This window comes from Anticarsia gemmatalis, chromosome 22 (assembly GCF_050436995.1).
Source record: "Anticarsia gemmatalis isolate Benzon Research Colony breed Stoneville strain chromosome 22, ilAntGemm2 primary, whole genome shotgun sequence".
Taxonomy (NCBI): Eukaryota; Metazoa; Arthropoda; class Insecta; order Lepidoptera; family Erebidae; genus Anticarsia; species Anticarsia gemmatalis.
Window position 1 is genome coordinate 8,138,008 of NC_134766.1, and position 24,790 is coordinate 8,162,797.

The 24,790-nt window shown below is 33.4% G+C and overlaps 1 protein-coding gene across 2 annotated transcripts in view; it reads left to right on the forward strand.

Moving 5' to 3' along the window:
- Positions 1–7,481: 7,481 nt before the first annotated feature.
- The window catches only part of LOC142982647 (orexin/Hypocretin receptor type 1-like), a 45,187-nt gene continuing 27,878 nt past the window's right edge, over positions 7,482–24,790 (forward strand). For both annotated transcript variants that reach the window (XM_076129263.1, XM_076129265.1), the window contains exons 1-2: positions 7,482–8,135; positions 23,950–24,097. In XM_076129263.1, coding sequence (XP_075985378.1) covers positions 7,524–8,135; positions 23,950–24,097 — 760 coding nt within the window. In that variant the 5' untranslated portion in view covers positions 7,482–7,523. The remainder of the gene's footprint in view (positions 8,136–23,949; positions 24,098–24,790) is intronic.

A 24,790-nucleotide genomic window follows, 5' to 3' on the forward strand; every position in this document is an offset into this window, starting at 1 on the left:
GCCGGTTGTCGATAGTCGATATTGGAGGAAAATCGTTCTACTAAAACAAAGTTTTAGCTAATTCTTAACATAAAACAGATCCAGATAAAAATTATAAACTGTATAGTAGCCTATTCCCTTAATAAAAGTTTGTCCCTTGTCCACCTATTCTCTTAATAAACGGAGACCCTTGTCCAGCAGTGGGTATCAAAATATGTTTCTATTCAGAATAACTTAAAAATGTGCTAAAACAAAGCGAACGTGATACGTTATGACTTATAATTAAATCGCTATAAATCTCAAAAAACTTACTTAAGTACTATTTTGTTCCAAAATAATTTTCAAAAGTACTTTCGTGATAAATTTGTTAGTAAATAAAGTATTATGCTCACGCAATTAATAACGACAAACTTAAGTAACGGCCACGTGGCAGTTTACGTGACTCAAATAATAAAATAAAACATTAAATACTTTAACTTACCACTCACCTTGTTTTTATTTTTGTTTACTATATTATTAAGTGTCTTACACAACAGAACTCGAACTCGCATTGAGAGAATAACTTACATAACACTTTATTCATTTTCATTGCTCTTCTTTTATAATTATCCAAGCATGCTAATCCCTGCAGGTCCTCTCGAAGTTAATTTTGGGTGAAATATATCCAACTTTTGATTCTAGGTCTTCAATTATCTTCTTTTATAATGACATGTAAATTAAAGCCAAAAACTTAAGCCTTGCACGCGCACCCGATATATAGACTTGCATTTATAATAATATAAAGTACGTCTGTCTACGACCTCATCCATGTGGAAGCGATTTCTCAGGTTAAAACTAATAGAATTATTTTAGTAGTTTTGACTTTAAAACTAAAAAAAACATACATCCATACTGACAAACTCTTGTATAATAATTACGAAGCAAGGTTAGGTTAGTATATAGTAGTAGTAAGTATGTAATAGTACGGAGTTTAAAGAACAAAGTAAAATTTATACTTACTTAAAATCGATGCAGTGACGTCACATGGTATGCTTCGATGTGTGATATTTTCCCATCACTTTAAGGTTTTTCGGTTCGACAAGATTGATGTTACCATAAGCTGTTAGTCTTTACGGGTTCTCGGTTTGGGATAGTCCCCTTAAAAATGACAGGGATTGCAGTTAAGTCGACTCTGAATAATGAAGTGAGACTATAGCTTTAAATAAAATTGTACTGGGTGTTTTGTCATGAATAGTATAAGATCGTAAGAAATCAAGTTTTGATTGAAATCGTGAACATTGTTTGAACAAGTTTTGAAGATCATTTCTGTTAACTATCTTTGGTCAAAGATAGTTAACAGAAATGATTTCTGATCAGAAATGATTTCATTTCTGTTAACTATCTTTGGTCAAAGATAGTTAACAGAAATGATTTAATTTTTATTAATTTTAATTTTTCAGTATATTGTATGAAAACATTTTTGATATAAATCGTAAGAATCGTATAAAGTTTTGATTATATTTTCTCTAAAATATTTTTGTTGGTAACACTTAAAATTCGTGTTTCTTGTAAGTAGCGTGATAAAGATCATGATTTAAGTAATGTATGTTTTTTAAGTGTTCACAATAAAATTAAATGTATTTGTCTGGTTATTATTTTAATCTAGTTTTTCGCCTTCCGTACAGTGATTTGTTAGGTACCTACACCATTATTTGGTTCAATAACAAAGACAACAGAAAACCTTCCGTTGCCTATATAAACAGTTTTTGTCGGTGTACAATCTTTGAAGATTTTCGTTCACATAACAAGTCACGTTGCTAGTCAGTTTTTCAAGTTTCTTAGTAAACTCTTTAAATATTTGATGCTGAATTATAATCCTATTAGAAATTCTCTGAAAAACCCACCTGTCGAAAACCATATTTTTGTGTACTTTTTGGACCTAAATATTTACTTTTTATTATAAGTATGTTTGGAACTATATGGTCTTTACTTGAAAGTTTTTTTTTGTTTTCAGTAGTGTTTGTCTATACACGATTTTCATATATAGACAAACACTACTGAATGTTTTATACGAAAATTCGTTCATAAAGAGGAACAGGAATGACTGAATATTTTTTTCATAACATTTTACACACAATTAACAGAGACCGGTATAAAAATACCTTTCACGAATTTGGAGATAGAAGCCTGTTTTACAAAAAAAAAACATACTATAAATAGTGTTTTCGTCATGTGATATTTCAACGTTAATATTTCATTTAGAAAAGCGCGAAAAACTAACAAAATATGCCAGTGTGTCACCTTCTTAAAACGTCTCATCGTCGCAGTTATGTCGTTAGTCTTTCAAGTGCTGTGTAAATACCTTCAGCTTCAAATGCTTCAAATTAAATTGTATGAGATGTGTAGCGTTTTGATGTTTTGTAATGTGTTGCAAAGCAGATTGTAAGCGTACAATCACATTTATATTTATACGCCTATGTATTTGTCAGTCATCTAGGCTTACTATGTTTCTTTTCTCAGAAGTTTTGATAACAATTTCAATATTCAATAGTCAAGTGTTAAAATCCCTTTTTTCATTTCGTACTTTTTTTAATAAGGGACAATAGATGTTGATAATTTTATTGTACACAAAATCATTTGAACGAAGCATTAAAATCAATATAATTATGTTAACAAAAACCCGGAATTATGTGAATTTTTAGTTTTTTCGTCGAATTATAGTAGGCTGTGTCAATGTTGCATTACATTGGAACTAGTTTTACTAACCACGAACAAATTCCTAGCAAAACATTTTCAAATCAATGGGACTATGGTAACAAAAATCCGGAAATTTGCTAAAGTTTAATCTATGGACAAATTAAAGTAGGCTTCCTAAAGACAATGTTGTATAACATTCGCACTAGTTTCACTAACCACAAACAACTTCCAACCAAAACATCCTTAAATCCAATAAAAAAGCTTGGCTAGCAAAAAACTCTTTCTCATTCCTAATGGACCGACAAATTTTCTAATATGAATGACACTAGAACGCGGGTCAATCTTATTCCACCCCTTAAGTATCGTTAGGGGTCCTTTAAGAACTTTGATGACGAAGTTTCATCCCATAGGAGCTTAGCAATCGGTTCTTTAACTTTAAGTGGATGTTTGACTGTTTTATTTTAAAATTACTAGCCGTTTAATTTGATGAGTTGGACAAATTATTTGTTTTAAGTCTCGCTTTTGGGAGTATTTCTGTGTTTAATTTGCGAATGAGGAATTCTTTACTAAAATAGAATAATCTTAGAATCATCTGAGATGTAGTCTTGACTAGAATTTGTTGAAAATCGCTTTTTCTATATAATAGTTTATAAACGAATTCCATCTTATAATGATTAATGCCTAATTTCTGAATACATTAAGCGGAAGTTTATCTATTCATTAACGTTCTTTTTTATGAATTAAACGCTGTTGAATAGATAAATGTACCTGAATAATCGGGGGTTAGTGATGTAACGAGTTTAAAAAAATTTTGTCGCCTGTACCATTTATATTCAATCACATTATTATTCCCTTAACTTAAAGGAAGTCACGAACACAAATTAGTTAAGAAATTGACCCTAAATTACAATAATTATTACAATCAGGAGCTTGTTCAACAGACCGCTGTTCATTAGGCGTTTGAAGGGTTAATTTAACCCTCTAATTAACCAAAAGTCTTGGGGTTTAGTGGGAAGTCGATTAATTTGGATAAATTGTGAAACACTGGCATTTAAGGGTTGGAATAAAAGGGCTGATTCGATTTGAAACTGATTTTGTTAAACATTTATTGATGTTTGAAGTTAAATAAGTTTTTACCTACTTACTTGGAATATTATCATGAACCTAGCCTTTCTTCCAACTATGCTGGAGTCGGCTTTATATCAGTATTGTTGATATTTTAGGTAGGTAAATTAGACTGCCGGCACAATCTTTACACAGACACATGCGGGTCGCAAAAAGACTTAAGTTTAATTGGTTTTACTCGCATTCAAATAGGCAACCAAAATATTATTACTCCAAACTATAGACAGAAATAAAAAAATAGTACAAATTCTAAAAGAAAAGAAGTATTTTTCACAATATTTCTACTCGCCATCTAAACAGTCTTCAATAAATTGAAGCTTGGACTTGAAGTAAAGTTTAGACCGAATTACGAATATTTATTGTAGCAAGTGTTATAGAGAGTAATAAGATGTATCTTTCGGTATGTTTCTTATACGTTAGTTTATTGGTGTTGTATAATAAAATATTTGTTACTTTTGCGTGGGGTGAGAAAAATTACAAATTATTTTTAAAATTCTGCATTCCGTAGGACGAGGAACAAAGTTTTACTGTTGCTTAGGAATATAATAGTTTTTTCTATCAAACAATCGTTTACAAAAAAGCAACGTTATATTATAAGAATAAAATAAATATTTTTTTGCTTTATAAAAAGACGACTCCAGCACTAAGAATCAATCCTGTGTCGTGGGGATTTTTCAAACAAACAAACAACGGACACAAAGTACAACCAAAACTGAAACAGTTTTTTCAGGATCGCACAAATAATTTTCCATGTGAGCATCGACCCTCCGGACGCAATGGTAGCAGCGTGCTGACCCTAACCACTGCGCCATAGAGGTAGTCAACAAGTCAAAGATAGTGATTAATGCCCGTAAATGCCCAGTTTCTAAGGTACATTTAGCGGTAGTTTATCTATTCAAACTGTCATTTTTATATGAGCTTAAACGCTATTGAATAGATAAACTACCGCTAAATGTACTACAGAAACCGGGGGTTAGAAATGCTTCGAAAATTACCCGTGAACCGTGTCACAAGTACCTATTTAAGCAAATACGAACACTGCATCCCATAACACTTTATAGCAGTTAAATCTTGCAAGCCAGCATTTCCCAACAGAAGTGATTATGATAATGCCGCCACAAAATTATACAGAGTACACTCGCTCTCGTGTTAGGTTAAAACGTCGTCTGCATAAAGCTGTAACTAAATAAATACGTTGTCATAATAGTACAGTGAAATAAAAATACATTACTTTAATGTGTCTAGTTAAAATGTTTACTGAGTTCTTGTTAATTTTATTTTTTATTTATGACTTCAAAACCGTTCCACTTTCAGGTAACATACATTATAATATTCGAAAGTGTACGCAGAAATGTATAATATCCATTTTTTTAAATTGATATGCAAGACCACACAAAATTTGCTGAATAAACTAACATTTGACCGATATAACAACCCAACTAGCACACAAGCTGCTTATACAGTCGTTATACAGCCTGATAGTTGCATAAGAGTCGTTCAGATGCTGTACAATTCTCTATAAGTTGTATACTAGCTATTTAAAAAACCCTTTAACAGCTAGGCGGGACAGTAGCCGTTTAGTAGGAAACTAATGACTTATAGTGATATATGAGCATGTAATTGCATCGCTAGACAGCCTAGGGAAGTATAACTGAGTTAATGGAATCTTCTATAACACCGTTAACTGTATAAGGGGACTTTAGGAGATAAAGGAGTTTAAACGGAGTTATGCGTTGCGCTTATAGCGCTCAAGAGCGTAAATAAGCTTTTTGTAATGCCTTAGGTTCTATAACAGATTTTTTTAGGGCTAGTGTATTACTCATCTATAAAAGAGTTGCGTAGGTCTTTAATAGCGCCTTGAGCGTTATATCAGATATTTATATGGCTTATGTACGGCAAATAGATGTATAAGGTATCATTCGAAACATTTTTACAGCCATGGGGATTACAGAATTATGTTAAGCACCTAAAGCGCTATAACCGAGTAATATACCTTTATACTAAAGCTTAAAATTATTATCATAATATATTTACATAGGTGCAGTGGTGGTTCAGTCTGTCAACTGTTTTTAAAGAATAAATAAAAGAAAATAAAATAAAATAAAATAAAATAAAATAAAATAAAATAAAATAAAATAAAATAAAATAAAATAAAATAAAATAAAATAAAATAAAATAAAATAAAATAAAATAAAATAAAATAAAATAAAATAAAATAAAATAAAATAAAATAAAATAAAATAAAATAAAATAAAATAAAATAAAATAAAATAAAATAAAATAAAATAAAATAAAATAAAATAAAATAAAATAAAATAAAATAAAATAAAATAAAATAAAATAAAATAAAATAAAATAAAATAAAATAAAGTAAAATAAAATTTCAAACTATTTTAATATTCAACGACTGACCCCTAAAAGTACGAGTAAAATGCTGGTGTGCGACCAAAACAATTATATTGAAGCACTCCTATGCCACAACTGCAGAACCTTGAGGTCTACAACAGCGAACACTAGAGCCTTTGTAACAGCTTAAGCCGCTAGAGCAGATGTAACCAACTCTGAGAGGTGCTTGATCGAGACGCCATTACAGCATTTGGTAAACATATTTTTTGAGGTTATTACGATCTTTTGAAGATCATATAAATCTATAGCCTGGTAACGTTAACATAATTAAAATCATTTTTTATTACCTATAACCCTAATTAAACTATCTGTAACCCTCAAAGTCTTATTTATGTTCAAAATACAATTTCCAAATCCACATATCTATATAATTTTTGCATTTAAAACTGAATATTTTGAGGGCGCATGAAAATATTGACGATAATATACATATATATTGACAGCAAACTGGAACTCGCACTTTCATATCACGTACACAAAGAAATAAAAGCGATAGACTACTTGTTATTTTCATAATCCAATCCGTAAAAATAAAATGTCTCCTCATTTGTCACTGATGATTCATTTTAATACAATATATTTAGTTTACACCATAATAAACCGACCATATTACTAATTTAGAGCGTTAGCATTTATAACCGTTACACAGTAGCGCTAAAATAAGGTAAAGGTGGTATAATCGCGCTGCAAGAGCTTTTTCGAACGCTCGTGGCGCTAACCACCTCTGTACAACAGCTGGTAAGCGCCACGAAGCTGCGAAAAAGCTCTTGTAGCGCGATTATACCACCTTTACCTTATTTTAGCGCTACTGTGTAACGGTTATAAATGCTAACGCTCTAAATTAGTAATATGGTCGGTATTCCACAATTTATGACCACTTTTAAAATTGCCTTTAAAATGACTCTTTTCAATAATAGACGACCTACTTCCTTTGATGATTCGCATCCATTACTCGTCAAATTGCCCAATTTATATAAGAACTTTCTTTTACAGAGCAATGATAGCCAAGTGGTCTTAGCACCAACCTCTTACATACACACCAATGACTTTTGTGTGTATTAGAAATAATTATCACTTGCTCTTGCGGTGAAGGACAACATCTTGATGAAACCTCGAATGCCTGAAAGTTCTTTAACACAGTTCTTGAAGGAATACAAAGCCTTAACACACACTTGGGTAGTGTGGTAGACTCAAGACATGACTCCTTCCACATTTTGGGAGATCTTTTACCAACAGAGGAATAATAATGACTTTTTCTTTCTTTACAGATGGCGAAAAACTTCGACAGCCTCCTGAAATGATAGATCGAACAAAAATGCACACATGAAATAAAAAAGATGGGTTCAAAATTACTACTATCAACATTAACTATGTTGATCCTATACAAAACCTGCCTTGGCGACACATACCCAAACACTTCGATATCAATATCGAATCTAGATAGCCTTACAAATTTAGCGAACAAACTGAAAAGATCTGTGAACAAAACTGATCTATTCGAAGTCGAAGAATTAGGAAACGAGACTACAGACAGGGATATAGAAATATCAGAATCGAATAATGATACAGAATTTCGCAAACTTATAAACGATGAAGTCTACGAAAATAGCACAGAAGAAGGATGTGTTGGGTATCAAGAATACTGTAATATGTCTAAAGAAGAGTATATGGAGATGTTAAACGATTACATATTTCCTCAACCGTACGAATGGGTGCTAATAGCAACTCATGCTATAGTATTCGTGATCGGTTTGGTAGGGAATGCGCTAGTATGTATAGCGGTGTATAGGAATCATTCGATGAGGACAGTGACGAACTATTTCATAGTGAACTTGGCTGTGGCAGATTTTATGGTGATTCTGATATGTTTGCCGCCGACTGTGCTGTGGGATGTGACCGAGACGTGGTTCTTTGGAACAGCTATGTGCAGAACTGTGCTGTACTTTCAGGTGAGTCGTAAACTTCTTTTACAAAACAAGCTTAGGTATTTTTCTTATGAAAGATATTTGATCTTCTGTGACGCGATTTTCTACCACTATAGACAACCGGTTAGCTATAGAGAAATTTTGTATGAAACCCCAATCAAAGCCACTAGCGGGCGCCGTCAAACATTTTTTTCAGTACATTTTCTAATGTCAATCTCTCGATACTTGATATAACCAACTGTAGAGAATCGCTTATGAACCCACTCGCTACTACACCCACGGGTCAAATTTAGAATGAAAATTTACTTACTTTTATTGGTTGACTGAAGCCAGTAGGTACAGTCACAGAAAATTATGTTCTTTTTCATAACTTCATTTTATTTGGTGTTGTCAATAGTATTTTGAAAAGATAAACATATAGGTACGTAGTTTCAGGGTGATTCAAAACGGTTAAAATGGGTTGCATGTAAGATAACCGAGTGCTCACATTATTAAGATGCAAATAGCATAGTCGTGCCAAGTTTTAGTCTGTAGTGTTATTATAGTTAAGATGTTCTGTAAGTCACAAGACACGTTTTACGATATCTTTGTCATAGTGGTGAGCGTCATCGTGCCGTTGTGTTTATTAAATAAAAAAAAATACTATAAATAATATTCATGTGGCTTATGACTGATCCTTAACGCAGGATATATCCTTTGAAAACACTGACCCCTGGTTTCTGAGGTGCATTTAGCGGTAGTTTACCTATAATAAGTACAATAACATTATAAAAACTTGTTTAAAAAATCAGTTTGAATAGATAAACTACCACTAAATGTGCCTCAGAAACCGGGCATAAAATATGCACTATATTATTGCGTCATGAAATTAAAAGTTCGCTTCCTACACTACAATCTTCTATTAGAAACATTTCAACTATTAGTTCATCACAAAAATATTCGTATGTGTAAACTACACTTGATCTTGCTCAGTGCAATAATAAAAGTCTTGACAAGCATATTAACCACTGCAGAAACATATTTGTATATTTGCAAAGTCAATAAAAAAGACTATTTCAAACAAACAATAAAACCGTTTAACACTTTATGATACATTCTTGCAAACGGAAACTTAAATTTTCATCTGTCGTAATAAATTCTAAGAACTGCAATTGAAGAATCACATTTACTCAATCAATACTAAAATATGTTGCGAAAGAATCTCGCTAAACAAACAACTTTGTTTTAAAAATTGTTTCACTGAAAGAAACCAGGCGTGATTGAAGAGAAAAATAAACAATTACTGAAGGAAAAGCGCCTTGTAATCAATTGAATAAATAAATATATTTGTGCAATACAAATCAATCTTTTTATTCGTATGTTGATGGATTGATGAGACTCTTGAATGCCTAAATAAGAAATCTTTCCTATTTTCCTTGTATTTTTCATCATCTTTCTTCCACCTCACATCATCTTGTCAACAGACTTTTTTTGTTGATATGATATTTTTACAACATTATCCATCAACAAAAGGAGTTAATTGAGATCAAACTAACTTACATATTTACCACGTTGATTAGGAATGATTGTATAAAATACATTTTTACAATTAATATCTTGAGCTCTTAAGCGGCGCTAGGAGAGTTGAGTACAAGCGGAGCACGAGCTAAGCACAAATTTCTGCTGAAAACACGCTCGTTCCAAGATCTTAAGTTGGTCCACACTATACAAATTTGTGCTTGGCTCTTGCTCGGCTCCTCTAGTGTAGACGCAGCCTTATATGTTGGTACCTAAGCTAAGGGAATTAAGATGGTGTTAAAGGTTCTGTGGTAATTTATAATTATTTTAAAATATTGATGTAAATACAAGTGATGGTTATGCAAAGACGGCTTCCACGTCTCCGTACATATGGTTTAGGAGCGGAAAGAGTAATACTTAAGAGATACTGTGATAAAACGCATGGTACATTATGGCGATATGAATAAAATATAGTCACAATTTGCAATTCATTCATATTATTAGTTCCATGAGTTAAGTCAGTCTATTGGGCAAACTCCTGACTACTATCGCCAATATTTCTACTTAGGTTGAAAATAACTAACTTTGTCTAACCCCAGAATTGAACCTGAACCTTAGCAATTAGAGCTTGCATAGACAGCTCGGGCTACTGTTACAGTGCCTGTTGGGCTCCATGTAGACAATATACAGCTGTTAATAATCGAAATGTATAGAAATCATAATATTGTTAAAAATAAACAGAATGTACGCCCAAAATAGCGACACGATTGACTCAATAAGCTCGGAATTAGATTGAAAACAATAAATTGTTTGCTTCCATAAGAAATACAAAAATATTGTTATTGGAAACGTCTATAAAACTTCCTGGAAATATTACAAGCACCAATGACTCGAATTTGCACGGATTTTTCAATACTTTTCTATAAATATTATCTTTGTAATACGGTCTAACCTTTCGGGGAAACGTTTGTTAGAAACTGAATCGTACTTTAGTAGCGGTATGCGCACTAAAAGTCAATTTTAGTCTCTAAGTTATTGAGTTCTAAATTATCATGCCTATTTAATCGAAGTAATGTAAAGAGGAATAAACGAACATACTTTTTTTTATTATTTCAGCCATTAAAAAATTGAGTCACTGTAATTTTCGCATATACCACACACATTTTTGACTCAAAAATCAAACTTTAAATCAATATTATCACGCTCATTATATCAAATGGGAGCCACTCGTATTTTAACAACTAAGTTTGTTTATTGAAAATTTTATTATTCACCCGTGAACCAAAAACCGTACCTTATATGTTTTTAACAACTTACACTTTGATTTGAAACAGCGGAAACCTACCAAAAGTAGATCTGAAATCTTCCAAACGAAGATTCCCTTTTTGCTATTTATTTAACTTTTAACACACTTCAATGGTCAAGAAGCATCAATATAAAAGTTCGCAACGTCTTGCATCAACCGTTCTAGTTTCAAGAACATTTTGCCTCACTGCCAGTTTCCTGTCGGTACAACAAACAGGTTGAGAGCACCCAAGACACTACGAACGAAAGCATTTAAAATGGCCTGTCGTTTTAAAGATGTGGTTGAAATTTTAGAAGAATTTTCTTTTTGTCAATGTTTAACTTTTGAAGAGAAAACTATATGTGATAAACATAAAAATACCACTACAGATTGAAGGTGTTTGTATGATACATTATTTTCGTCTCTTGTAGTCTCTTTTTTACTTAATAATAAGTTTTTAGGATACATTTTTCAGTTATATAGTAACAAGTATAAAATCAAAGCTTGTTTACTGATAAAATATTGGATAACTAACTTTGGCGTCCAGTCCAGGCCTACAGTAACGGCATCATATTGTGTCAAATCAGTTATTTAATGATAAAATATTAATAATAGCTACAAATGGCATTTAAATGACTGAGACAATAATTATGGAATGAAAACATAACTTTAAACCACTGCCTAAACTATTTAAAAATATTTTAAAACTTTTGCACGACGTTTACAAACTTTCACATATTACAAAAATATTTGTGACCTGAAACTATTCAAATCCCAACCTTTGTGTAAATAATATGAATGTTATTTTATTTACTTTTTTAAATATTACAGAAATGTTGAATGAAAATGAAACGTAGTAAACTTTGTTCATTAGAAGTTTTTTGTCAAAATCTTTTTCTGATACAGAAACATACTGTATAAATTGGTTTATTCGAATAATTATATTTTCCATCGCAAAATTATCTATAGCATCGTGACATCAAAGTTGCAAGAAGATCACAACCTCTTCTTTAACGTTGCAGGTTTTAGTTCAACTTGACATTCAAATGAAGTTTTAACAAGTAGAAAACCACAATGTAATTCTAATTAAAATACACTGCACGCAATAATAAGCTAGATTGAACTCTGAATGACTTAAGAACTATGATCGTTTGACCTCATATTATTTGTGTGCAACACAATTGCCTATACTTGATACTACCTGTTCCAAATAACAAATGTATGGCACTTAAAATTCCTTTGAAAAATATAGTTCTTGTGGAATACGCTAGGGGCGCTAAAATTTGTTTTACAAAATTTTATTTTCCTTTGTCGATAGTGGCTGAAAATTGCGCCCCGGTACCACAATTTTATCACACTAGGTACTTTCGAGTAATGAACAAAATACATTTTATATTACTAAATAGTTCTAGCGAATGCGATAGGGGCACTGATCAGGATAGAATGCAAAATTTATTGTTAACTTGTCAGGCTATTATAAAAATGAAAGGTCTACAATTTTGCCATTAATTAATGTATAATTTCCATAGACTCACATTAATTAAGGTACATCCCGTTGATATTTCGTTCTATAAAAACTCATATTTGCATGGTCGAACACGATAATTGGGAGCCATCATGAATTTTGTTCAACAACTTCCTCCGTCCAGAACATTTTTATCAAAAAGAATAAAAAGTAACGAGAAACGGATTGACTTTGAAAGAAACGGACAATTTACAAAAAAACTTGACTCAAATACATTATACAATTAACACCTTTTAAGAAATTGAATAAACTCAATTTGAGACTATCAAAACAAACAATTACAACTGCACGTTTGGCGCAGTGGTTAAAGTGGTCACCTCGCCGCAATAACCGTAGCGCCGCGTGTGGCGGATTCGAATCCCACCCGGGACAAATATTTGTGTGATGAACACGAGTATTTTTTCTGAGCCTGGATGTTAATTTATCTATATAATTATGTATTTAGAAGTATATAAGTATGTTTATCAGTTGTCTGGTTACCATAGTACAAGCTCTGCTTAGTTTGGAGTCAACTATGTGAATTGTCCAAAAATATTTATTTATTTAATTATGTCAGAAATACAAAGTTAAATACATAAATAAAATCATGCCTTTTTATCATAGGGATAAACAGAGACCAAAGAACGTCACTTAATACAATCTTTAGATTGCCTCATTCATATCCATACTTCTTGATGTATACTGACCGCCGGTTACGAGTAACAGCATTAGCACCTGTAGCGCAAATCTGTATAATCTGTACTGTCGAGTACCGAAAGTTTGACATTTAGAATGTACTGCCAAAATAGTTCCTACGTCGTCCATTAGAGGCGCTAATCAGATTTTCAGACAACATTTCTCGATTACAAGCCGGTTGTCGGTAGGCGATAGCAGTAGAGAATCGAGCTACTGAACTTCTTTTCACGAAATCGCCGTTTGGAAATAAAGATAAATATAGTTTATGTACATAATGGAAACGAATTTCTTCACCTCCTAAACAAGAGTAATCCTGAAATACTTACTTAAAACCTTTCCATTTCCTAAAAACGGATTTACACTTTTACAAAAAACTACTGAGAGAATCCAAATAAAATTGTTTTTTAATCCAGCCAGGCTCTAGATTAACACAGTACACTTTTTATCCTAAAATTCTTATGCTTCTTTTCGGACAGCCCAATCCAGAAGCAGGCATTATTTTTTGTGAATGAGGCAAGGTAAGTTTGAAAGGATAGTACAAACTAGCGTTCTTTGGTCCCTGTTATTATGTATTTTTTACAACGGATACAAAGTATTTTTTAAAGATCGCACAAATAATTGTTCCGTGTGGGAATCGAACCCACGACCTCCCGGCGCAATTACAGTGGCGAGGCGACCACCTTAACGCTGCAATACGGAGCATTATATATTTATAAAAAAATACTTTTCATTTAAACCATCTTGATCAAGATACCAATCAGCCAGTCACTTCCCAGTGCCCAAAAATGACGTTATAAATTCGAATATCCAAAATTTCGGTCTAAAATATCAGAAGGGGACAGCAAGAGGTGAGGCCTGAGGGTGTGAGGGAGACGGAAATTAATCGCTAACGTCCACGATCGTGCTGCAAGATAAATGGAACGATCGAGTTACATCGCCCAATTTGTCGTAAGCCTTAGTATTGATGAAGATCATTTTTGTTTGATGAAGGTGTTTTAAGACAGGTACATACACAATTCTGCTGTTTAGGAAACTGGCTATGAAAAAAAAAATAATTTTGATAGATACTAGCAAATGGACTGTGCGATTTGAATTCAATTTTTTATCCCTTTTTTATTTTAGAAAGAGTTCTAGGATGAAAAAACGCAATTTAAATCCAACGCAATAACTTGGCGTAGATTGTATTTTCTTTAAGAACACGTCCGCAGACATGATTTTCTTTCCCTAAGGGCCATAAAGTAAATAAAAATAGTTCATTCTACATCTAATTCACTCGCAACTTCAAAAGTAATCGGCATGCAGCCTTACTTTGTGATTCATCCACAGTTTTCCTAACAGGCAAATGTTTATGCTACTCGGTTATCACCTCAAATTTCTTACAAATATTATATACACAAATAATATCACTTTTTTCCCCTTACAAACTAAACTTGCTTACAAATGTCGCTTAGATAACAAGTTTATTATCTTGTAAACGCTTCTATAGTTATGATACAGTCATCAACACTATTATGAAGATGTGCGTGTCTTAACAAAGGATAAACCACAATAGATTGCGTGAGAGAACCAGACGTTTCAAAATGAACGCAACACACCTCTTAATGTGCGCAGTCGGTTAATGAATCGTTAAAGTAATGGCTCCTAATGGCCATTTATAGGAGATAAAATTCGTTACTTAAGAATTTTATTGATTTTGCACTTTGGGGCACGATAATTGTCGCTTTTGGGAGAAAATTGAACTCAGATTTTCGAAAATTTTTGGTAAAGAAAAATAGCTTGGTATTCCATCACGATATTTCACCCGAATGTGTGGGTGGGGTTGTCCGAAATACACCCACGTTTCTTCATTAACTATGTTAGTCCCACGTAAAAGGGGGTGAGCCTATTGCCATGAATCGGGCACGGTGCCAAACACTAGGCTACTATTGAAAAATACTTTAATATAATAGCCGGAAATCGAACCTGAGACCTCGTTATTAACAAATGTTACCTAAACCACAGTAGCAGTTTAATAAGGCCTCCTAAAGCGACTTTTTTGCATGGATATATTTCGAAGACAGTTCGATACAAAAAGTAGGTGCCAAATCGAATGATCATCGAAAAACGTTTAGTAGTTTTTGTGTAGAAGAGTAAAGGTCAATCAAGGACAAACTCTCACATTTGCAGTTATACTAGTAGTTTTATACCGTCGATTGTCCCTCTTATAATTTACCTACTTAAACTAACTACCTATATACAATCATTCATTAAATTACTCCTTTTTCACATAGTGGTCACAGAGCAAAAATGTCACTTGCTTCGATCCATATATGATCTTTTCTTGTTTCATTCACATCCATACATCTTTACGTACAGGACCGCCGGTCATCACTACGCACCTACTAGCCCTTAGCTATCTCCTTATTGCGTGGACCCGTGCAGTTTCACTCACGAATTATTTCCGCGTTTTATTTTACTTTTCTCTCTATTAAAACATTTCCCGTGACTTAAAGACACTTTTACAAAAACAATAATTCGAACTAGTTGAGGCTGTTTTTGAGTTTTGCGCTTAGCAACACGTTTGGCTTTATTATTTTTGTATTTAAGTGATATCAGACCAGAAAAATAAACACCAGTAATTCTATCTTCAGTAGGGAATACCTAAAAAGTTTTTGAATTTGATAGCCTCATTTTGGTTACCAAATTAAACAAAAATATGTAATGAGAGCGTTTTCATTTTATTCCTGACGAGGGATTATTTTAATTAACTATTTTGTAGGTAGAATATTAAATTTAATAATTGCCTCGTTAGCCGTTGAAAATATAATCACTATTGAACTAGTTGGTATCTGTGGTGTTGCTCAGAACATATTTTTGGGAAAATACTTAGTAGGTTTTGTCATTCCTCCATCGATGGACTCAGCTGTTTATAAATATATTCTTCTGTACCTCGATTCTCTATCACTATCGACTACCGACAACCGGCTAGCTATCGACATTTTGACATTTAGAACGTACTGACAAAAAAGTTTCTACGATGTCCGTCAGAGGCACTGATCAGATTTTCATACGAAATTTCTCGATGACAGGTCGGTCGTCGGTAGTCGATAGTAGTAGAGAATTGAGCTACTGAAGTCTATTTTCGTTTCAATGATTTTAATTTAGAATGGATATTGGAATTCGGGATCTAAAATTTAAAAAAAAACGTGAATAAAGAGAAAGGATCGAATAGAACTTAAAGCTTAATATTATTATGTTGTATGTGTTACCCGGTATTAAATATTTATTACCTGGTTTTTCTCTATCTTGGTCTCCGAAGTGATATCAAGGCACTTTTAATCATGCAAACAATTGTTTTATTTTAAATTAGGACAAGAATAATATATTTTTTTACCGTAATTACGCTTACAGATTTCGTCCCAGATTTTTGCTAAACTCACACTTTCCACAACAATTCTGTATTGTAAACTGTATCCAACAAATGACAGACCCTTATCTTTTCCATCGATCACTCAAAACGTCATTTGTTCTTAACGAGAACCCTATTATAGTCCACCACAATGGATGTCCAGGGAAGGGATCGCAACGCTGACCGTCCGATACAACGGCGAGAATTTTACTTAAAAAATTTGGCCCTCGCAGTTTTTCATTTAAAAATGTATTTTTGAAATTAATTCATATGTTTAATGACAGCATTAATAATGAATTATTTACTTATATTTGCTTGAGCCAATGTGTCGGGCACAAGTAATACAGACTTATTGTCAATCAAGGAAGCTTCGCTGGTCAAGTGCGTTCTGCCAATTTATTATTCTCTCAAGAATGTTCCCCAAATTATTTATTTTAGTTAACCGATACAGCAGATTAGCTTCTACCGACTTCACTATCCGTGTGCAATAATAAACCGATTTAGTAGCGCAATTCTCTATTGCCGGTACTATCGCGTATCAAGGGTTTGACATTTGTGGAGGAACGAGGTGATTATGTTCATCCATCACAAAGGGAGGATCCCCCGACCATGCGAGGTGATCGTACCTGCCCATAGACTGCCCGACAGTTCTAGTCGGGAACTTGTATATAATATAGTCAATTGCAGTGCAAACTTTGATAGCGCGATTCAGGACTTGTGGCGTCAGTCACACTGCAGGTGGTGGTTGGTAGTGCGCTGGTCCCAATAGATGTCACTGTATGTAGCGATCCGCTACACATTTAAAATGTACTGCAAAAATAGTTTTTTCGACGCCCGCTGGAGGCGCTGATCAGATTTTCATTCAAAATTTCTTGATAGCTAGCCGGTTGTCGAAAGCCGATAATGGTAGACATTCGCGCTAAAAGAGTATCAAATATACATAATATACGTCCTTTAATATCCGTATCAAGTTACAAAAAATAAATTTTAGCATTTTGTTCCTAAATAAATTTCGTGGAATAGTTAAAATTATACCAGTATTATACACACTAACAGACTATTTTATTTTAACTAAGGTTTAAAACTAGGGCACCTGTGTAAAATGGTTTGTAGAGAATTTAACTCAATTAAAATGAACGCTTGAATTTGTACGTGGATAAAGTAAATAGAGTTTTACTCTAGACTTGACCATTTAATGAAAATGTATAGAAGGTAATGTTTCTTCATACATGGAAGATGGCCTGAATGTTGTTTATTATATTGTTAATGTTTTTATTCTAAAGTCGGTCCCGGCTGTTGTCAATCTAGATAACAGTCGTTAAGCAATGTCAAAGGCCTTTCGGGCAGCTTGAACAACTTTGATACTAGGACCACTAACCATACGATAGATAGAAATAGCCTGAATTGACATTCAGGCTATATCTCGTGATATAGCCTAGGCTATACCACGGGTTCCTGGGATGGGTAATCATTGATTTCGGCTTTTATTCGTAGTCGTCACTACTGGGTTAAAGTTACACGCAACTACCATAGCACTGAAAGGGGGCCTTCATTTACATTTTTTTACTTGAAATTTGGCTATATCTTTCATAAACATTAGTTACATTTCAACCGCAAAAACACAGAATTTTATTACATGATCATAGTCGCATTCAAAACCTAGTCTTTTATAAATAATACCAAAAAATAAAGCATATTATTCACCTGAGAGCGTTATTTCGCGTCAAAGCACCTTGTGTTGAAATAATGTAGTGTAAATCCAATTTAGCGGTATTCGGATCCAGATAATGGATTCCAAAAGCGGTGTTCTTTGACTTTATAGTAAGAATACATATCATTTTATACAATTAAAAGATATATTAGTTTGTGAAGGACGCGTGACTGTTGAGTGTGAGGTCTTGGGTACGAATCCTTGTTAGAAAAGAGCAAACGTGTGACAAGTGTTTCTTAGTAATAGTTTCAAAGCTGTGGTCACAATATAAAACGCTTTACACTAAAGATCGCGTAAAGCCAGCGAATGGTTTCTTACCGGGTTATGAAATTCTTGTTAGAACATTCTCAGTACCAGCAGAGATTTGGTGACATGCTTGAAATTAAATGCGACTGAGAAAATTATTCATATTGAACCTTGCATTTAAACAAAATTAAATAAAATATGCAAATACTTTGCATGCCTTAAACATTTATTGAGGGCATGCAAAGTCCCCATACCGCACCTAAGGCTTAACCCCTCCCTTGTTTGGGCCTTGCTCAGCAGTGGGACAGTAATGGGTTAAAAAAACATACTTACAAACTTCCATTGCCCGTCAAACAAAACCGCCGGTTACGAGTACTACGCACAAAATTTAAAATGGAAATTAAAATAAATAATTTGAATTGAGACATAGAACAAATAAAAGGGAAATCATAATCTTTCATCCGAATCCAATCCGTGTTCATTTAATTATTAACTGTGCCTCGATTCTCTTCTACTATCGACTACCGACGACCGAACTGTCATCGAGAAATTTTGTATGAAAATCTGATCAGCGCCTCTGTCGGGCGTCGTAGGAAACATTTTGGCAGTACATTCTAAATGGCAAAATTCGATAGTTAGCCGGTTGTCGGTAGTCGATAGTGGTAGAGAATCGAGGTACTGCAGAAACATACAAAATTACCTAAAATGTAACTAAGAAATAAAGTTTATTTCCTTCTTTCACACTTGCTTCCTCTTATCACAGTCAAATCACATCAAATCCCTAATACCTTGTTATCTTTGACGGCGGATGTAGCTCGAAGGCTCAGAACTAAACGGATAAATCACGTCTTATCAATGATGTAATCAAAGCCGCTCTTAATTACTCACTAATTAATGAGAGATCACAATGGACATTGTCACAGTGTACTCAGTGAGTTGGTCTACAAATGAATGCCGCGGTTTTTTAGACAACTCCCGCACTAAAAATTGCTCTTTTGTGCTCGTGTGGTTAAGGTGGTCACCACGCCACTAACAGTGGGTCGAGAGGTCGTGGATTCGATTTCCACACTGTTTGTCATTGTTTCGGGTATGGTTGTACTTTGTGTCCGTTATTTGCATGTTTGTAAAAGTCCCCGAGACATAAGAGGAAATCTTCGTGCGGGAGTAGTCTTTCCAAAAAAAAAATAAAGCAATATAGCACTGAACATGAACCGCTATGTAATATTCTAAGTTACAATCACTAATTACAGTGATAATGGGCATATTGAAGAGAGTGCTAATTAATTAATAATACATGAAGACACGACATTATATCATGTCCTTGACAATCTTTATTGAGGAGATGTCGCTTTCAGAAAGAGTAATTATGTTGTTAGGCTTTTTCATAAAGGATATAATAGTTAGTGTTAAAGATACATGTAGATAATATGTTTAACTAATGTTCTAGTTCCCTAACTATTCGTCGATTTGGCGAGTATGCTGATGGTGTTTAAAAATTACAAGTAGAAAAATAACTTTTTGTTATTTGTGCGGCGCATATCTTTGGTTTAACTATTATTCAATGTCCCAACCAGTGGTAAAATAAAAATAATAAGATTATGTCTATTTACTGATCACATTCTAGTTCTTAATAAACTATGCTAGGCTTATATGTATGTTACAATTGCCTTTTCAAATAATATTTCTAGTGACTCTTCCACTAGGCTAAGCTTGTCTCGGAAGAGTCTATTAGTTACAGTATCCAGATTATTGTTCCTGATATCTGATATCTGACTGGTACTAGGTTTAAGCTTGCGAATATGCTACTAGTTAAGAGTTCGAACCTAGGCAATACATGAATGACTTTCTTGCACTTTTCCAGTGAATGAACTCAATATAATAATATCTCAATTCGAAAAAAACCTAGACCAATACAACAGCCACGTACTATGTATATATCTGTTTAGTTTCATTTAATAAAGAAAAATAGACAACAATTTTTCCCATTAGTAATTAATGTGCTTGATACACTATAAAATTATAACCCGTCTTTAAACTAACTAGGTAACAATCTCACGAGTGAACCATGAAATGTCGAACGTTATGAGCGGTATGCGTCACAACTTTGACTTAGCATAGCTTCACGACCGGGAATTTCCTTCTATGCTAGTTATTTTAACATAATAATATACTAGTATTATAAAGTTAAGAACTCGGTATGGTTAAAGTGAAAACACGCTATTACTCTCTTGGATGTCGTGACTTCGATTACTGAAAACAATTATTTATTAAATCCATAAAGTGTTGTATTGGATTTTTCCTAATTGCGATAAACGACTCGAGATCAATTACTCATAGATTTGTCTTTTACTAAACCACTTAAAGCCGCATAAACTGTACCTAGTTACTTATCATATTCGGGTTGAACAATTTAGTACAGTCTACTGAAACTAAAAAAAATATAACGTAAAACATACTTTGGACAGACCTTAACAGCTTGTCCTACTAGATTAAGAATTAATCTTATATGACGATGACTTTTACAAATATCAGGTAGTTAACCCAAATAAGGGTTTTGTCCTGTAGAAGTGTACATCTTACATTAAAACGGACTCTAAGTAGAGACAAACTCAACAGTGCTTAAATTCTTCCGTTTTAATATTCAAACCTAGACAAGCACCTTAAACTACAGAACAACAGGTACCACCAAAACAAGACTAAATCGATTAAACTCAAGTTAATCGAAATTCAGTTTATCTTAATGCACACGTGCCATGTCTCTTGGGACATAAGATTGTGTTATAGAGGCATTAATTTGCTTCCCAAGCTTAACTACTTACCAAAATCTATTAACGGGAATATATTATGTGTTTGTTGACTAACATTACGATATAGGTTAACTGCTTCGAAATTCTGGAAATAATAATATTTATCAGCTATATTATTCATGAGTCATAACTCATGCAACTAAATAATTTTTAATCATACTTTTATGACAGATAAATTAAGATGAAGTCGATTTTTCATACTTATATATCAGCCTAGCGTTTCTTTCATCTATATTGGAGTCGGTTTTCAATCTTATTGGATTCAGCTAAATGACAGTATTTTATATGGAGCGACTACCTACCGGGCCTCCATAACCCAACCTGGGTTATAACACGATACCCCTCGGTAAGACTGGTTGTCAGACTTTCAAGCTTCCGACTGCTGATGACGAAAGTCCAAGATCTTTGAAAACGCTTTTATATATCCTCATAACTTACATCCCACAAAATTTTAAATTCAACTATTCATTTGCATTTAAACCACGAAAACAACAAGTTTAGTCTTAGCCAAATCTCAAACGTGAAAAATATGCTAAACTAAAACCCAGGCTTAATCTAACTTAGAATGAATATACACCTAGTTTCTGATGTCATCTAAGTACTTTCACTATAGTTGGGCCATCACAAACATAGTTGAAAGAATGACAGGAATAGGACAGTGTGTAAGTGCGAGCGGGAGAGTACGATTATGTGGCATGACGTAGTTCGCACGTTTGAAATGGCCTAAATATAATAAAGGTTAGTCATAATGCTTTTAAATTACTTCAAAACTGTTTTAATTACCTATGAAAACTGTTCTAGGCTTGAGTTGACCTAAATGTAGACTACTGCTTTTAAGATTAATTGAAGGTAAGAATAAGGAAAAATATATTAATGCTTTATACCACGAAACACAGAACAGAGAATGTTGAAGAAAATGTTAAAACATTGTATTATTTACGAACTTATTAAAAAAATAATATTTTTATAATCTGACGGATTTGAAAAAGTATCAGAGTTACAGGCTTTATACGCGTTAAGAAGTACAATCACAAGCATAACCTATTAACATCTACTTTCATCAAGAAAAGAGCAAGCGTTTCAAGCAAGAGTGTCTTGCAGTTTCTTCTCACGAGCTTTCTGAAACGGTGGTAGGTAAATGACGATTTCAAGTACTTATAAAAGTGAAAAAATAAAGCATTTTGACTTTGACATATCATGATAAATGAAATCATTAGCACAACTCTAGCACAATTCTCAGCCGGTACAGTCAAGTATCGAAACTTTGACATTTAAAATGTACAACCATAATAGTTCGTACGAAGCCCGCTAGAGGCGCTAATAAGACTTTTGTGCAAAATTCTCAATAGCTAGCCGGTTGTCGGTAGTCGATCGTGGTAGAGAATCGAGCTGTACATGTGGAATTTCACAGTATATAGCCTAGCCTTTCTTCCAAACTATGTTTGATTCGGCTTCCATTCTCACCGGATGCGGCTGAATATCAGTGTTTTACATGAAGTGACTACCTATCTGACCTCCACAGCCCAATTACCTGGGTAACCCTTCGGTAAGGCTGGTTGTTAGACTTTCAAGCTTCTGCCTACTGTTAACGACTCTCAAAGATCTTTGAAAATGACAGCCGGGGCTCACAATTTAACGTGCCTTCCGAAACATGGAGGAACTCGATATGTATAAGATGGTCACCCAGTTACAGAACAACCTCGGGAAGCGTAGCTTTACCTCAGAGATCGACCTGCGCGGTTGTTGTCAACTAAGCCACGAGCTCCTCATATGGAATTTTACAGTATATTCTATAGTTATACTATTTCCAGCTAACCCTACAAAGATCATTTAGCGTTTATCCGACAGTCTAATCCGTGGTTTAACTCTACGCGGTAAATAGCATAGATACAGCCCAATCAGAATCCCACGAAACATGAATGACATCAATCAAATGCTAAGCCTTTGGAATTGGGATGCCATGGATGCAATAATAACAATATATTATGAGGAAAACTTTGGCAGTTGGTTGGGAAGTAATTCTAGGAACTACCGAACCGATTAATGGTCTTTGACAAATGGTTTATATAACAAAAATAAAATATTATTTTCAATTTTAATTATGTTTCTGTCAACAACTGTACATTCTCATTCATTGATTGTCAATTTATCTGTATAAGTATGTATTTAGAAATATATAACTATGTTTATCAGTTATTTGGTTACCATAGTACAAGCACTGCTTAGTTTGGAATCAAATGACCATGTAACTCACACACGTCGACCGTCCAATAATATTTATTATTTATCATATTTCTTTTATTCCAATTTATTCAATTACTAGCTGACCCGCGCAACTTCGCTTGCGTCACATAAGAGAGAATGAGTTATAATGTTTCCCGTTTTTGTAACATTTCTAACTGGTACTCTGCTCCTATTGGTCGTAGCGTGATGATAGATAGCCTATAGCCTTCTTCGATAAATGGGCTATCTAACACTGAAAGAATTTTTCAAATCGGACCAGTAGTTCCTGAGATTAGCGCGTTCAAACAAACAAACTCTTCAGCTTTATAATATTAGTATAGATTATAATATTAGTATAGATTATAATATTAGTATAGATTTCTTTCAATAGAGGGAACTAGGTTAAAATGTACTTTCTTATTTATCTAAATCAGACATCTATTTTTTTCTGACAATAATTTTGTATGTATGTTTGTTACAGTCAGTATCAGTGACGGTGTCTGTGTTGACGCTGACGTTCATCTCCGTGGATCGCTGGTACGCGATCTGCTTCCCGCTCAAGTTCAAGTCTACCACGGGACGAGCCAAGACAGCTATACTTATTATATGGCTACTATCGCTACTGTTCAGTAAGTATATTAAATACATGTCATATTGGGAGATTTTTCATATAATTTCCTTTATATTTGGATTGTTAACTACCACTTCGCTTGCAACACATGAACAACGTTTTATACTAGCACAATTCAGTTTTACTACATAATTCGGCAACAAGAATCTTATAATATTATGATTAAGATATCTACTCATAATTTATATTTTATACTACGGTATTGACTTATGACTTATTTCGCAATTAACAAAATGTCTCCACATTACTGCCACTTGCCTTTTTTAATAGTTTTCACATTTTTTTTCATTTTTTTTGACGTTATTCAAAGTATTTGTCAAATCTATGGTAAACACAGCTCTGAATTTATAATAATAACATATTTATTCCCGACCATTAAACCGTTCAAGAGTCTACTTCATCATCTAAGCTCTTTCTTCGGGCGTATTACTTCTAACATAAAATACGCCGTTTAAATACATAATAACCTCTTCCTCTTCAGGGAATTACAACCATTATCACAAGAAATAATATATTCACTACAAAACAGTTTTCAATTAATTCCAAAAGATACCTTTTGCCTATTTCATTATAATTTCATATAATATTAAAGGCCTTCCGTAAGAGATTAAGGCTTTACGTTAGTCATTTGGGACCTTTCAGATAAAACGTTGTAGTAGTCCATATTGTTAAGTTGTTATAATGTGTTTGA